The 17,920-nt window shown below is 32.1% G+C and overlaps 1 protein-coding gene across 1 annotated transcript in view; it reads left to right on the top strand.

The window, feature by feature from the left end:
• plxna1a (plexin A1a) overlaps positions 1-17,920 on the top strand; it is a 289,406-nt gene that overhangs the window by 157,670 nt on the left and 113,816 nt on the right. Inside the window, exon 9 of the mRNA XM_051095762.1 lies at positions 8,130-8,244. Coding sequence (XP_050951719.1) covers positions 8,130-8,244 — 115 coding nt within the window. The remainder of the gene's footprint in view (positions 1-8,129; positions 8,245-17,920) is intronic.

Raw genomic sequence — 17,920 nt, 5'->3', positions numbered from 1 at the left:
TGTGAAGAACAAACATATTATGTCATAATTTAAGTTTTTAAATTGTGATTTATTTATGATCAAGATTTATTATGCAATAATTTAAGTGTATTTTTAATTTATTATTAGATTTTGTTTATTATATTCAGTTAAAATCTAAAAATATTTTTATTTTATTTTATTTTATTGAATCGAAAACATTCATCAAATATGAGGTGTTTATGATTAACTTAATTTTTAATGTATTTTTGAAAACCTCTTCACAAACCATACTGATCCCACCCCCACCACCAATTATTTTTGTAAATAATTGTTGTTTTTTATTTTATTTTATTTTATTATGTTATTTTATTATTTTATTTTATACAAAAAAAATAGCTAAATTAATTTTAATTGAATCTGAATTAAAAACATGTACATAATTTTAAGAGGCATATATGATTGAAATATTTTTATGTATTTTTGAAAGCTTCTTCACAAACCATACTGATCCCACCGCCACCATTTTTTGTAAATAATAGTTATTTTATTTTATTTTATTTTATTTGACTCAATCTAATATCAATGCTACAATTTTATTTTGTTTTGGTTTATTTTATTCTATTTTTTGTGTAAATGTGTATAATAATAGAAGTATTTTATTTGATTTTATTATTTAATTTAATTTATTTTTTGTGTAAATTTGAATAATATCAATGCAGTTTTATTTTGTTTTGTTTTGCTTTATTTTATTTTATTTTATTTTGCACCGTATAATTGTAACATTTCATTCCGTGTCTTATGAACCTCATCATTATCAAATATCAGCATATCAAATATATAATATATATAATCTACGGATTAACACATAGTACATTTTTTTTCTTTTTTTTTCTTTAATACGACTTAACTTCTTAAATAATACAACTACTTAAAATAATTAAAAATGAACTGTATTAATTTATTTATTTTAAAAGTGTAGTATGTAATATTCATTTAATGTATTTTTAACTATTATTTTTTTATGGCACCATAACACCTAAATTAATAATAATAATAATATAACTAAATTAATTTTTGTTGAAGTTGAACTGAAAACATGTACATCATATAAGAGGGGTATATGATTAATGTTTGATGCATAATGTACAAACCATACTGATCCCACCATCCCCATTTCATTCTCTTGACCTTATTTCCAGTCTGTCTCTGTCTCTGTCCCATGGCTCTCACTCTCTCGTCTTCCTCTTCTCGTCCCGCCTCTCTCCGGATAGACAACAGGTTGTGCTCCAGGCAGGAGCGGCTCCAGATGTTTTGAGCTCCTGTGTCTCCTGTCCTCTCCCACTCTCGTTCATTAAGTCAGTCTGCGTGCTCTTCTCTACCTCAGCGTGCCTTACATTAGCGTGGCACTGTCCCATTAGCAACACAGCCACTTCATCTAAAGCTGGACGCGATGAAGTGCTCACCTGGTGCTCCTCATGTGTGTGTGAGTGTGACTAAGGCACACGATTTGGCTCTAGTGATCACAGGGTCTCTATTCTGTGTGTGTGTGGCAGAGGGGCGCCTGCTTGGCACGGCAAATTACCCTGCTAGCTATTTACATGCAGCGTAACAATATTAGAGTTTAGCATGAGACAGGGGGAGGGGATGGCTTAATCGAGCATGTGAGGGGCCCGATGCATTTTTAACAAGAGGAGCAAGGAGTGAATAAGGAGAGAAAATCAGAAAAAAGACAGATAGATGGTGGCTTTTGTTGAAGCGATAAAGCACTCGCAAGGCTGAAAGGTTAGCAGTAGCTCGCGCATTTTAATATGAAAAGAGCCCATGCGTGTGGCACAGGGGACACACACTGTTGAATAGAGCGTCCCTTCTGTCTGTGTGATTTTATTTTTGTGTGATTTTATTTATTTATTTATAAAAATGTCACTCTAACACATGCGCTCTCTATTTTATTTTTGTGTGATTTTATTTATTTATTTAAAAAAATCACTCTAACACATGCGCTCTCTATTTTATTTTTGTGTGATTTTATTTATTTATTTATAAAAATGTCACTTTTTTTTTATTTATTTATTTATTTATAAAATCTCTATTTTATTTTTGTGTGATTTTATTTATTTATTTTTATTTTTGTGTGATGTCATTTATAAAAATGTCACACGCGCTCTCTATTTTATTTTTGTGTGATTTTATTTATTTATAAAAATGTCACTCTAACACATGCGCTCTCTATTTTATTTTTGTGTGATTTTATTTATTTATAAAAATGTCACTCTAACACATGCGCTCTCTATTTTATTTTTGTGTGATTTTATTTATTTATTGTCACTCTAACACATGCGCTCTCTATTTTATTTTTGTGTGATTTTATTTATTTATTTATAAAAATGTCACTCTAACACATGCGCTCTCTATTTTATTTTTGTGTGATTTTATTTATTTATTTATAAAATCACTCTAACACATGCGCTCTCTATTTTATTTTTGTGTGATTTTATTTATTTATTTATAAAACATGCACTCTGTATTTTATTTTTGTGTGATTTTATTTTTTTTTTTTTTTATTTTTGTGTTTTTATTTATTTATTTATAAAAATGTCACTCTAACACATGCGCTCTCTATTTTATTTTTGTGTGATTTTATTTATTTATTTATAAAAATGTCACTCTAACACATGCGCTCTCTATTTTATTTTTGTGTGATTTTATTTATTTATTTATAAAAATGTCACTCTAACACATGCGCTCTCTATTTTATTTATTTATTTATAAAAATGTCACTCTAACACATGCGCTCTTTTTATTTTTGTGTTTTTTTATTTATTTATAAAAATGTCACTCTAACACATGCGCTCTCTATTTTATTTTTGTGTGATTTTATTTATTTATTAATAAAAATGTCACTAACACATGCGCTCTCTATTTTATTTTTGTGTGATTTTATTTATTTATTTATAAAAATGTCACTCTACACATGCGCTCTCTATTTTATTTTTGTGTGTCTCTGTTCCTTTTTTGTTGTTGCGTCCTTGTTTTTCTCCTTTTCTCACCTTTTTTTCCATTCCACTCCTTTAGAATCTCTCTATTTCTCTTCGTCAGGTTCAGCTAGTCCTTTAATTCAGCAGCTCTTGTGTCTCATGTAGTGGAAGCGGAGTAAGGAGAAAGCTTTATCATGCACCAGCAGCGGACGTGAGCGTAAGCCTTTGAACATTTGGCACAGACAGGGGAAGAGGCGTAGAGCGCACTTCTCGCCTCTTTGTGACGCTCTCGCTGACCGCAGAAGCCTTTTCATGATATGAGAAAAGCACTGGGCGTCTGAGGAAAATTTGGGAGTGGTGAGCTACATGCAGCTCGTGGAGTGCGTCTTAAAATGCTGTGGAAGCGGCACTTTGTGTGGACCGTATGTCAACATTCGTACTCAAAGGTCTTTTTTATTTTAGCAAATTGTTTTTTTGAATTTCAGCACTCAAAAGTTTTCCAGGTCCCTGTGTATTTCATTTCATATTAAAAACTTTTTTTGTTGAACTCAACATGAAATAAAAACAGCACTGTTTACTTTGCAAAATTATGATCATATTTTGAATTATTCATTAATGCATGCTATTCTAAAGATGATTCTGATTATAATAATAATAATAATAATGGTAAATATAATTAATAGTGTGGTGGTAATATATTCCAATATAAAAATATGACAAAATATTCAAGATTGATATATTTAAATAAGTATTAATATGTAGTAAATTAACATGAATTAATGTATTATGATGATGATGATGATGATTATTATTATTATTATATAAATTACAAAATACTTTAGTTACAAAATATTATAAGCATTTTATATTATATAATTATTTAAATAATTATTATATATTAAATTAACTGAATTCATTTATTATTATTATTATATGAATGATTATGAAAATGACCTTACAATTCCATATTATTATAGTGATATTTATTTATAGATTATCTTAAATTGTATCATTTGATAATACAAATATGACAAAAATGATGTTTTTATAATAAAAGTGTGACTAGTATACAGTTACAAAATATTAATAATTAGCATTGTATTTAAATAATTGTTGTATATTAGATTAACATGAATTATTTTATTATTATTATTATTATTTATAGAGTTGCTTAAATTTTATCATTTGAGCATACAAATATGACAAAAAAATGACATTTCTATAATAAAAATATGGCAGTACTTTACAGTTACAAAATATTAATTAGCATTATATTTAAATAATTATTACATATTAAATTAACATGAATTGTTTTATATTATTATTATTATTTTATTTATTTATTTTTGGGGGGTATTATTATTATTATTATTATTATTGTATGAATGATTATGAAATACCTTGCAATTCCATAGTATTATAGTGATATTTATTTATAGAGTTACTTAAATTTTATTATTTGATCATACAAATATGATAAAAAAAGATTTTTTTGTAATAAAAATATGACAATAATATTACATATTATTATATTTAAATAATTGTATATATTAAGCTAACATCAATTCATTTATTATTATTATTATTATTGTTATTATTATTATTATTATTATTATTAAAACAACTCTATAATATTGTTGTTGTTGTTTATATTATTGTTGTTGTTGTTGTTGTTGTTTTTATTATTATTATTATTATTATTATAACAATGCATATATTTATGATAATAGTAAAAATTGTAATTCATAAATGATAATGCACATATAGTTTCTTAGCTGGTAAATATGTGTGTGTGTGTGTGTGTGTATATATACTATGTAAAATATTAAAATATTACATTATATTAAAGTAAATAAATATACAAAATATTAATAATGTTAATAATATTTGCTTTAAATATTTGCTTTATAAATGCATTAACCAATGTTAAATGATTTGTAGAACCTGCATTTTTAATGTATTTTTTGTTTGTTTATTTATTTATGACCTTTAACAGTTTTTAATTTTGACTTTAATGGCAAACAGAGGGAACTTTCTGTAAATCTGTTCTGTTTGGTGACACTAGTGGTGCAGAAATTACTCACTTCACCTTTAATATACAATTGGGAAATGGTTTAGAATTGCTGCACAAATCTGTTTCCACCACTTATGTCAAGCTCAATTCATTCTGGAGTTCATGGCGAATGCGTGATAAGAAACTGCTCCCACGCAACTCTTCTGTTATGACTTTTTGAGACATGACTCTAAGACTAGAGTACAGATCAGCGTCCTTGTCCTCCCCTGCCAAACGCCAACAAAATCTTCCTCTGTAACCATAGCAACGAAGCCAACCTACACCTTTGTCTTGGTGCGATGTGTGGAAAGTTGACAGATCAGTGTTGTTTGTGACGTGTCTGGAATTCTTCTTTTTTTTTCACCTTGAGGTGCCAACTCCGTCAAAATGTGGGCTCAGTCGTTAAATGTCTTAACCGAACAAATCATCAGTGTTATTGATCTAAATAAGTCATTTCACACTGTTGAATGTGAAGCTTTGCTCTCTGGTCATTTTCTGTCTGTAAAACTTGAATGAATGGATTGTGTTTGTGGGTTTTTGCTTTCTTTTCTGATGTCTTTTGATGAGAGCGTTCGTTCACTCTGTCTTTGATCTGTCTCACTCTCTGTCCATCTCACACCACCTGCTCTCCATCACCTCTGCTTGAAAGATGAAAAGTGTTGAGAAGGGGAAAGAGAAGACATAAAAGAGCTAGATTTGTTTGAAAAACCATCTTGGAAATAGGGTGTAATGGGTGGTTGCTACAGCACTAAATTAATAAATAGTGGTGTAAGTGCTTTTTTATGTGTTGCTAGGGCACTGCTCTATGGTTGCATAGGTTTTACGAGTTTTTAGTGCGTTGCTGTGCAGTTACTAGGGGGTTCTGGGTGCTAGAGTGTTGCCAAGGTGGTTTGAGTGTTTTTGTGTTTCTGTGTTCTGCTCTGTGGTTGCCAGGGTGTTCTGAGTGGATGCTGGGGTGTTGCTAAGGTGTTCTGAGTGTTTTAGCTCATTGTTGTGTGGTTCCAAGGGCGTTCTGGATGGGTACTAGGGTGTTAATTAAGGTGTTCTGAGGGTTTAGTAGATTGTGTTTACTAGGGTGTTCTGAGTGGGAGATACTGTGTTACTAAGGTGTTCTGAGTGTTTTAGGCTATTGTTATGTGGTTGCTAGTGTGTTACTAAGGTGTCCTGGGAGTTTCAGTGCATTATGTGGTTGCTATGGTGTTCTGAGTGAGTGGGTGGTAGAGTGTTACTACAGTGTTCGGGTGTTACTAAGGTGTTCTGAGCGTTTTGGTACATTATATGGGTGTTAGGGTGTTACTATGGTGTTCTGAGCGTTTTGGTACATTATATGGGTGTTAGGGTGTTACTATGGTGTTCTGAGCGTTTTGGTACATTATATGGGTGTTAGGGTGTTACTATGGTGTTCTGAGCGTCTTTGTACATTATATGGGTGTTAGGGTGTTACTATGGTGTTCTGAGCGTTTTGGTACATTATGTGGCTGTTGGGGTGTTTTAAATGTGGCTGTTAGGGTGTTACTACGGTGTTCTGAGCGTCTTGGTACATTATATGGGTATTAGGGTGTTACTATGGTGTTCTGAGCGTTTTGGTACATTATGTGGCTGTCGGGGTGTTTTAAATGTGGGTGTTAGGGTGTTACTACGGTGTTCTGAGCGTCTTGGTACATTATATGGGTATTAGGGTGTTACTAAGGTGTTCTGAGCGTTTTGGTACATTATGTGGCTGTCGGGGTGTTTTAAATGTGGGTGTTAGGGTGTTACTATGGTGTTCTGAGCGTTTTGGTACATTATGTGGGTGTTAGGGTGTTACTAAGGTGTTCTGAGCATTTTGGTACATTATGTGGCTGTTGGGGTGTTTTGAGTGGGTGTAAGGGTGTTACTACAGTGTTCTGAGCGTCTTGGTACACTATATGGGTGTTAGGGTGTTACTATGGTTTTCTGAGCGTTTTGATACATTATGTGGCTGTTGGGGTGTTCTGAGTGGGTGTTAGCGTGTTGCTATGGTGTTCTGAGCATTTTGGTACATTATGTGGGTGTTAGGGTGTTACTAAGGCGTTTTGAGCGTCTTGGTACACTATATGGGTGTTAGGGTGTTACTACGGTTTTCTGAGCGTTTTGGTACGTTATGTGGCTGTTGGGGTGTTCTGAGTGGGTGTTAGGGCGTTACTACGGTGTTCTGAGCGTTTTGGTACATTATATGGGTGTTAGGGTGTTACTATGGTGTTCTGAGCATTTTGGTACATTATATGGGTGTTAGGGTGTTACTATGGTGTTCTGAGCGTTTTGGTACATTATGTGGCTGTTGGGGTGTTCTGAGTGGGTGTTAGTGTGTTACTACGGTGTTCTGAGCGTTTTGGTACATTATGTGGGTGTTACGGTGTTGCTAAGGTATTCTGTGCGTTTTGATACATTATGTGGCTGTTGGGGTGTTCTGAGTGGGTGTTAGGGTGTTACAAAGGTGTTTTGAGTGTTTTAGCTCATTGTTTTGTAGTTGCTAGGGTGTTCTGGGAGGATGCCAGGGTGTTAGTAAAGGTGTTCTGAATGTTTCAGTGCATTATGTGGTTGTTAGGGCATTCTGGGTGGGTGCTAGGGTGTTGCTAAGATATTCTGAATATTTTAGCTCATTGTTATGTGGTTGCTAGGGTGTCCTGGTTGGATGCTAGGGTGTTGCTAACATGTTCTGAGAGTTTTAGTACATTGCTCTGCAGTTAGTAGGGCGCTCTGGGTGGTTACTAGGGCTTTGTGGTTGTTAGTGAGCTGCCATACGAATGCTAACAGTGTTCAGAGTTGTTGCTAGGTGTTGCTAAGGTGTTCTGAGTAGTTTCTAGTGTGTTGCTATACAGTCGTTGGGGGTATTCTAGAGGGTTGCTAGGGCATTCTGGTGAGTGTTGTGGCTTTGAGGGGTTCTAATGAGTTTTACGTATTTTTAAAGAGTATTGCTATGTGATTGTAAATGTGTTCTGGGTTGGTTGCTGCGTGGTTACTGAAGTACTCTGAGAGCAAGCTAATAATATACTTGTGCAAAGCACCAAAGTCCAAGTGCTCATAGAGGAACATGTGAGTATGTCATGTGGAAATGTCATGGTTTGATATAGAATGCATTTGAATAATACTCTTTTTCTCTCACTGTCTTTTCTCAATAGGTGTCTCTCCTGTGTGAACGGCTCCTTTCCATGCCACTGGTGCAAATACAGACACATGTGTACCCACAATGCCAACGACTGCTCCTTCCAGGAGGGCCGTGTCAACATGTCCGAGGTCAGTCTGATACAATACATACATTTATACGCAAAGCACTTTCTGCTCACAACTCGCATTTCATTTAATCGAAAATTGCTTTTCATGTTTGCGACCCATCACCGACGAATCCAGGGGTGCAGATGCACACATGGGCGGTCATGTCCCATTTGCGAGTGTTGTTCTTTTCGTGCTGGCTTTGTGTGAGCAGCTGTTGTTAGGAGAGCGGCGCTGGATTAATGCACTTATAAACGGCACTGACTGAATGACTATGCAAATTGTATCGTGTTGTACATTTACAAATGCTACATTTGCATAAAAACCAATATCAATCACATCTTTTCGTATGAGCGCTGGAAGTGCGCGAGGCGGCGTTACGCGTGTACAGTGGGTTATGATTACCGCCGCACACACACGCATCAATCCTCCACATGCCCGTTCTCGACTGCCGAAGTCGTCTCGGGGGAGCATTTGTATCTCAAACCGTTTCGAGTCGACCAGGGGGCTGTTCACGCGCTCTGCAGCTGTTAAACAGTGCTTTCGCCATTGAGAGGGGCATTTGGGTGTAATGTACATAAATGTTTACCATTTTCCATACAGCCTTATCGCTGTTCACTCCCAAACACCTTCCTGCTGTGCTGCAGCATCCTCAATATTAGCTGATCTTGGATTTCAGCTCAGTGCATTTGTATCTTGCACTAGTAGCCACTGCCGTACACTGTCATTTTTGTTATATATGATTGATAATAATAATAATAATTATAATTAAAATTATAATTATTATGTTGTTGTTGTTGTTTTAAAAAAAGAAGTTTAAAATTAAAATAAGTAATATTTTAAAATAATAAAAGTTATTGTTATTAGTAATATTTTATTCTCATTAAGTAGTATTACTATTGTTATTGTTGTTGCTGTTTATTATTATTAGTAGTATTTTTATTTATTATGTTTCAAGTGAAATAAGTTAATAATAATTATTATCATCATGTTGAGTTGTTGTTTTTTGTTTTTATTGCTGTTTTAAAAATAACAGTAATAATTAAAGTGATAGTAATAATAATAATAGTAATAATAAAATAATTATTATATTATATTTTATTGTTATTATTTTTGTTTCAAATGAAATAAGTTAACAATAACAACAACAACAATAATATTAATAATTATTATTATTAAATATTAGTAATAGGAGTATTTTATTCTCATTATTATGTTTCAAGTGAAATAAGTTTTTTTTTTATTATTATTATTATTATTATTATTATTATGTTGTGTTGTTGTTGCTGTTTTAAAAAATAACAGTAACAGTAATACTTAAAATAATAATAATTATTAGTAGTATTTTATTCTCATTATTTTTATTATGTTTTAAGTGAAATAAGTTATTAGTAGTAGTAGTAGTAGTATTTAATTCTCATTATTTTTGTTATATTTCAATTGAAACAAGTTTGTTATTTTTGTTTCAAGTAAAATAAATTAAAATTCTTCAAATGTACTATTATTTTTATTATTATTATTATTATTTAATTATCATTATTTTTATTATGTTTCAAGTGCAATGTTAATAATAATATTAATAGTAACAATAATTAATATTGTTATTTAATTTGTATTTTATTAAACTTTAAGTGAAATAAGTTAATAATAATAATAATAATAATGATAATAATACATGTCAAGTATTCAATTTCTATCATTGTTTTATTATATTTATTTCAAGTAAAATAAATTTAAATTCTTCAAATGTTTCATAGAGCTGCTTTTTATTTGACACTGAGTTAATTCATAGAAGATTTTTGAGGATGCCTTGAAGGAGCAAGACATTTTTTCCATTATTTTCTTTTTCCGTTTTAATGATTCATTGTTCAAATTATTATTTATACTGATGTTTATATGGATTGTGAATAGTGTCAACATTAAAGACAGTTGTTAAGTGCAATGTGCAGCAAAATGTCTTTAACCCTTTATCCTTGACTGTATTTATAATGTATAATGGCTTTGATAGCTTTATTGATTTTGTGGAAAGGTTTCTGCATAATGCAAACATCAAGGCCACAATTTTTCATTCAAATGTTATTTTATTAAGCAAATTTATCATTATTCAAGTCGCTCTGGTTAAAAGCTTCGTCTAAATGAATAAATATAAATTCATTAAGTATAATCCTTCAGATAGAAAACAGCCTTTTTTTGACAGTTAGTGTTTTGCCTACATTATTATATTATAGATGATTCATTTGGACAGTAGCTTGATGTCATTGCGTCATAACCTGACATGTGGCTATGAAGAAGTTGCCATGACGTGTGTAGAGAGTAATAAACTCTGGAGAAGATGCTCTTGACATGGAGGTTGGTGTTTATTGGGTTGAGGATGAGGGTGAGACAGCGGCAGGATTTTGTGGGTGAAGGTGTGGAATTGAGGCAGGGAGTGAAGGATAGGTGTTTCAGATCTGGTATCTTCAGGTAGCGGCGGTTAATAACTAGTGGTTGAAGTGAGATTTTGGAGATTGCTTTTCATTATTATTGGCGGTGGGGTCTCAAAAGCGAGTGGAGGTGCCTGCCTAGACAGCGTTTCTGGGAATCATAAAAGCATTCTGGTGATGACTACAAATGTAATCATAAGGTTAACATCAGTGCTACGTGCTGTCTACTTTTGTATTGATAAGAATAAAAATAAGAGTCCTTAAATAATGAATAATTCTTTAAAAATTATATATAACAGTATTAATGCTAGAAAAGTTGTTATTATTATTATTATTATTATTATTATAATCATCATCACTGTTGTTGTGGAAAATTGCTTTAGTGAGCTGCACTTGAGGAGCAAAATAATAATAATAATAACAACAACAACAACAACAACAACAACAATAATAATAATAATAATAATAATAATTATTATTATTATTATTATTATATTTTTTATGTAATTTAAAAAAAAATATATATATATATATATATATATATATATATATATATATATATATATATATATATATATATTATAATCCTTTAAATAATACATTATTTAAGTAAAAATAATAAATTATTTTTGTGGTCATATTTGTGAGAACTGTATTTGTAGATAAATCTTAGTTTAATATAATAACTACAAATTATATATAACAAAATTCATGCTAGAAATGTATTATTATTATAATTATTATTATTGAAAATTGCTTTAGTGAGCCACACTTGAGGTTATAATAATAATAATAATAATAATTATAATTATAATTATAAATACTATCATCATCATCATCAGTATTATTGTTATTATTATTATTATATGTTGTTATTGTTATTATTAGTAATATTACTTTAGTGAGCCACATTTGATTTATAATAATAATAATAATAATAATAATTGTATTACAATCCTTTAAATAATTTATTCTTAATAATAAATGCTAATTTTGTGTGGTCATGAATATTAATTTAAAATTATATAAAATTAATCAAATAACAAATAACAAATTATGTGTAACAATACTCACGCTAGACAAGTGATTATTATTATTATAATTATTATTGCTGTTGTTGTGGAAACAATAATAATAATTATTATTATTATTATTATTACCGTTGTTATTATTATGAATATTATTGTTATTATTATTGTGGTCGTTGTTATGGAAAATTGCTTTAGTGAGCCGCACTTGAGAAGAAAATAATAATAATAATAATGATTATAATATTAATTATTTTGTGGTCTATATGTGCAGATATATCTTAATTTATATAACATAATTATAAATTCTATATATATAACAAACTATTATAAATTATAAATATATATATATATATATATATATATAAAAAAACAAACTAATATAACAATATTTATGCTAGAAAAGAGATTATTATTATTTGTTTTTTACATTATTAATAATGTTGTTTTTGTTGTTGTGGAAAATTGCTTTAGTGAGCTGCACATGAGGAGAAAATAATAATAATAATTTATGTTTTTTTTTCTTCTTTTCTTTAAATTAGTTATAGGCAGGCTTTTGAATCACTTTTCTATTGTGAATACTGGCTTATATATGATTTTAAATTAATATTTGTCAGCAAATACAGCTGCTACAAATACGACCGCACATGCTGTCCCTCAGTCCCTTTCAGAATGACTTTATCTCTGCCATTATTAAAGCTCAGTCTCGGAACAACCTTACCTTAAAAAGTAGCCAAACATCCTCGCGAAGACATGAAAGATAAACCACGCAGTCACCGAGCGTAATGAGTCACATTTGCAAATCAAATGTATATAAATCAACATTTGCCTGACAGCGGATAAACAGAGGAACACATTAAATCTGACCAGGCGGAAAATTGCTTCAGTAAGCCACACTTGAGGAATCCACAAGGAGAAATAAACAAACATACATATAAACAAACAAACAAATAGCGCCGCTAACACATTTGTTCCAGCGTTCGTTATTTGTGAACCCAGCTGTCGGCCAGTAGCTCATTTAGTCACACTTGGACAGCGGTTTTGCCCTTTGCTAGTGCCAAAAGTACCCGACCATTTCACAGATCCGCACCGAAGGTCGTGCAGAGGCGGAATATTGAAATGCGTCATGCGTTTTGGATTAATAGTCGAGTCGGTGTAGATCACGCTGTTTTCTGTTGCCAGCCTATACAGCGTGTGTTGTCATGCAGGCGCGCTCATAATGCGCCAACATTGATTCTCCGTAAATGGACCAGAGAGACTGTGAATGAAAGCCGCTGACCCACCTTGGGAACCCGACATCGCCGTAGTCACTTTCATCCAACCCTATTGAGATACAGCCACCCTGTGCATAAGCGTAATGAATGGAGTTTGTTTTAAGGATGATGAAACTAGTGTTACGGCTGCGTTCTCCCGCTCATTTGAGACTCATTAGTGTGCGTCTCCGATGAGACAAATAGGGGTTTTGATAAATAAGTCATAGGGTGGTATATCGCCAAGGAACTCCTCGTTGCACCCGTGGGATCCGTGTGATTCAGTAATGCGTTTGCTCTTATAAACAAAGACATGTCACCCATGGTAATAGCAGAAACAGCAAAGGATTGTGGGGGTGTTTGTCCTCAGTTGGGTGCATATGTGGTTTAAAGACTTGCAGTGTAAATAGGACAGTATATAGCACTCATAATTCATACGGAGCTGTTCGCATTAAAAGCTTTCTGCTCAAAGCTATTGTACCTGCATTGTTGTTTGGTAATAAAATAACTTGCTTCCCGCAAATATTTTATCCACAGCATTTCAAAAGCGTTTCGGGGTGGTGCGACTACATAAGACGGTAATATAGTTGTCAGCAGGAAGATAATTCAAAGAAAGCCTCCGCCGACACCAAAAACAAGCCGTTCTTTTGTCTTCTTGAAAGAAGGATATATTCGCCGGCTTTCACGGCTTCAGTTATAATCAGTATAACTAATATGGAAGCTGCACAGCTGAGTTGATCAGAGACTTTTTTTTATCAGGACGTCCATCGTGTTTATACTTTCTTCCTTTTCGCTTTGTAAGACTTAATTAAAAATGAGAATACGTTCAGATTTCACTTCGCTTTGTCACCGGAGACCGTAATTTCATTTTTACATCCTTTATAATGTCTGTGCTTGGTCCATAAAGCTTTAAACTGTTCAAATAATAGAAGTTGAGTCTTTTAAGCATCCATTGAAAAGGAATTGATTTGTTAATGTTTGTAAAAGTAACTGGTTGAATATAAGCTTTAACCAGTTGTCTAGTCAGGCCATAGTTTACCACATATATATATAAAAAAAACTTATAGTATTTTATAATAATAATAATATTTTTTACATAACATAATAATAACATAACAATATAACATGATAATAACAATATAATAACATTTTTTTTCAGTTTTCATTATTTTAATTGTTACATTTTATTTATTAAATTATTTAAATTAATATTTATTGATGTTTACATGGATGCAGCAAAATGTCTTCAACCTTTTATAATTTTTACATAACATTATAATAATAACATAAAAAATATAAAAATAACAATACAATAATAACATTTTTTACATAATTTCTAATTTTCAGTTTTTATGATTTGAATTATTTCAATTTTATTTAAATTATTTAAATTAAATTGTGTATTAACAAATTGTGATATTATTTCATGACAACTATGCACATTTTATATTACTGTAAAGCTGTAACATAAAATAATGATATTAATGCAGTTTTATACTGTTTTACAGTAATGACAATCTAATGAACCTTATCCAAACACATTATGCTAATGCTAATTATTATCATGAAAATAATGTTGCAAAGGCATTTGCATAAGCTTAATTTACTTTATGCACAATATATGTTCTTGTAACTTTTTAAATACAATTATTTGTATAATTATTATATTATGTACATTATAATAAAAATTTAGATATATATTTTTTTGTTCTTTTTTGCTGAAAATAATGTTTCATTAAAATAATATTAATTTAAATAAGCTTTATTTACGTACTACTTACTATGCAAAATATATATATATTTTCATTTTTTTTAAAAATGCAATTATGTGTAATTATTATATTATATACTTTTTATGCAAATAATACAATAATTAAAACACACACAGACACACACACACACATACATATATATATATATATATATATACAGCTCTTGATTGTAGTGTGAAATGTGACCTGAACATGTCTTATCTCACTTTTTACAGTAGATGAGAAATGACCAAGATGTCCTATTTTTTTATGTCCAAACATAGTACCATGTTCCATTTTGCAGCATCTTAGTTTTCTGTTATGTAGGACGTGATGCTTTTGTGTCAGAGCTTGATTTAATCTTCAATCTGTATGCATGACTCTTATAGAACATGCATAATTTGAATAGAATACATAAACATTGAATTGGATTCTTAATGTGTCAGCCATATACTCCTCACTGACCTCTAGCCCTAAACTGAATTGCACATGCACAGGTTCGATCTGCTCTTTGTTTCCTATTGCATGTGGAGAGCAGCATCCACTTCTGGCTTCCAAACTCCATCCAGCTCTGATTTACCGTCTGTCCTGTTTGGCTGTCAGGTGTTTCTTCATCCTTCGCTCTGTCTTTTCCTCTCTCACTCACTCAGTCACTCTCTCAAATCTCTGCCCAGCTCCCAAAAACACTGCAAATTCCCGTCTCTCATGCCGCTGATCCCAGGCATTGCCGGTGACGGCGCTGCGTTACACACAGCCGAGGACAGAGCTCTGAGAAGCCGGTCTCTGGATCAGTATTCCAGCATCCGTGCCAAGAACGCACGCCTCACCTCGTGCCATTTCAGTTCCTTGAGTGATTCCATATCAAATGCTGCCTTCATCCAACCCAACGCCTCATCCTCTTGGGATAACGTCGCAGAGTGTTCATCGTAATTAATCAATAAATCAGAAAGGCAATTAGCAGAAACGGGGACCCCGCCACGCACCCTCACCTTTGTCGTTTGATGCCGGTCCATCCTGCTGTGTTGCAAGTCGAGCTCAAAGCCCCTCAGTTCCCGTTCTCTCTGGCACTGGGCCTCTCGGAGGGATCTAAGGCTGCCACTGATCTGTGGCTTTAATTATTCAAAGTGTATTAAATCTTAATTTCCAGATGCCTCAGCGTCTGTCTGCCTAATGGAGACCGAAGATGAATTTTACATTCAGGAGTCAAGGAGATGGCGCGAGCACTCGCAAAGTCTTGGGTGGTGCCCAAGAATACGGGGCCAGGACTGGGTTTCTCATGCTGTTTTAACTTAGTCCAGTGCTAGTCACTGGGTCCTATAAGATTTCTTACTGTATTTTACTATATTCTATACTATATATATCACAATGCAAAACCCTTAGTGTTAGGCTATAAGTTAAGCTCTTGTGTAGCAAATAGGTAGCAATGAGGAATTGATCTTGATTAGTTATCCAACAGCCGACCTAGCTTATAGGGATTTTTACTAACATATACATAGTTCTGTCATGACAAGTCTTGGAGGGATTGGCATAGTAATGTGCATGACAATGTTAATGTGTTTGGTCTTGGCAGAATAGATCCACTACGCTGCTGCTGCTACACTTAACATACATGAAATAACCCCCATAGCTTACATGAATCACCCTGTAGCAGATCTATACAGGTGGAGCTGGGGAAGGTGGAGGGTTTCTGAAGCACACTGCAACTGCTTCAGCAAGGACCAGTCATATATTTGAATGTTGAGCAGTGGGCTCATTGGCTACTGATGCAGGAGAGAACCAACCAGCTGTGCCATGTGATAATGGTGACATTATGTCAGATTTAGTTAGACCTATCAGGCCATCTAGAGTTTAATGCCAGATCTGATTTTTATTATCTTGAACATTTTTTGTAAACACTTGCTCTAGGTGTTAGTATGTTTGCATTGCAAAATCATATCAGATAAATTGTGTCTTTACATTAAATTACTTTTTTCCTTTAAGCATGGTCACTTCATCTACAGTCTTTTAGATGCACTTTAGCGTCAGCATCAGCAGTAGCAATTAGCCATGGAAGCCCATTTCTACCACTGAATAAAAAAATGATTCTGACTTTTTTTCTCACAATTGCCAGTGAACATCACGTATTTCTGATTTTTTTTCTCAGAACTGTCATATAAACTTGCAATTCTGACATTTTTCCCTCAATTGTAAGATATAAACTGGCAATATTGAGTTGTAAAGTTGATTGGTATATTCTCAGAATTTGTATCTCACAATTCGGACTTAATAACTCACAGTTGTGTGTCATAAAGTCACAAATGTAAGATAAACTCTCAGTTCTGAGAAAAAAGTGAACGATTCTTTATTTCTATCAATTACGATTTTTTACTTGCAATTGTGAGTTTATATCATGCAATACTGACTTTATAACTCAACTGTGAGTTTATATCTCGCATTTCTTACTTTATAACTCGCAAATGCAAGTTTGTCACAATTCTGAGAAAAAAACGTCAGATTTGCAACTTTAGATCTTCTCATTTCTCAGAATTGTGACTTTTACTCACAATTGCGAATTTGTATAATGAAATACTGACTTTATAGCTCACAACTGTGATTTTGTCATTCAGCTCTGAGAAGAAAGTCAGAACTACAAGTTTATATCTTGCAATTCTGACTTAATTTCTCAACATTTTTGACTTTTTTTACTTGCAATTTTGAGTTTATATCATGCAATACTGACTTTATAACTTACAACTGCGAGTTTCTCACGCAATTCTGAGAAAAAAGTCAGAACTACGAGTTTATATCTTACAATTCTTAGTTTAAACTTTGCAATTGTAAGTTTATGTCACAATTCTGAGAAATGAGTCAGAATTGCATGTTTGTATCACACAAAAAGAAAGAAAAGTAAATATGTGAACTCCAAATTGTGAGAACAAAATTCAGAATTGTTAAAAGTTGCAATTACCTATTTATTTCAGTTGGGGAAACAGGCTTCTGTAATTAAAACCTAGGATAGGTCAAGATCTTTACCAGTCATCCAATAACCTTTATGTATATTTTTTCAGATATTTTACTGAATTTTAGTTTGTTTGTATATTAATTTAAAATTTTTTAAGCAGTGTTACTTTAATTATCATGCTGAAAGCATGTTGTACTTCAGCTGTTTGTATGATAAAATCATTTAATAAGGTGTGCCTTTAAATTAATTTCCTTCAAAACAGCATCTCTTCATCCACACATATTCAGATACTGAAATGATTAGCATG

Source organism: Labeo rohita, chromosome 23 (assembly GCF_022985175.1).
Source record: "Labeo rohita strain BAU-BD-2019 chromosome 23, IGBB_LRoh.1.0, whole genome shotgun sequence".
NCBI lineage: Eukaryota > Metazoa > Chordata > Actinopteri > Cypriniformes > Cyprinidae > Labeo > Labeo rohita.
This window is presented reverse-complemented; position numbering and strand designations above follow the sequence as displayed.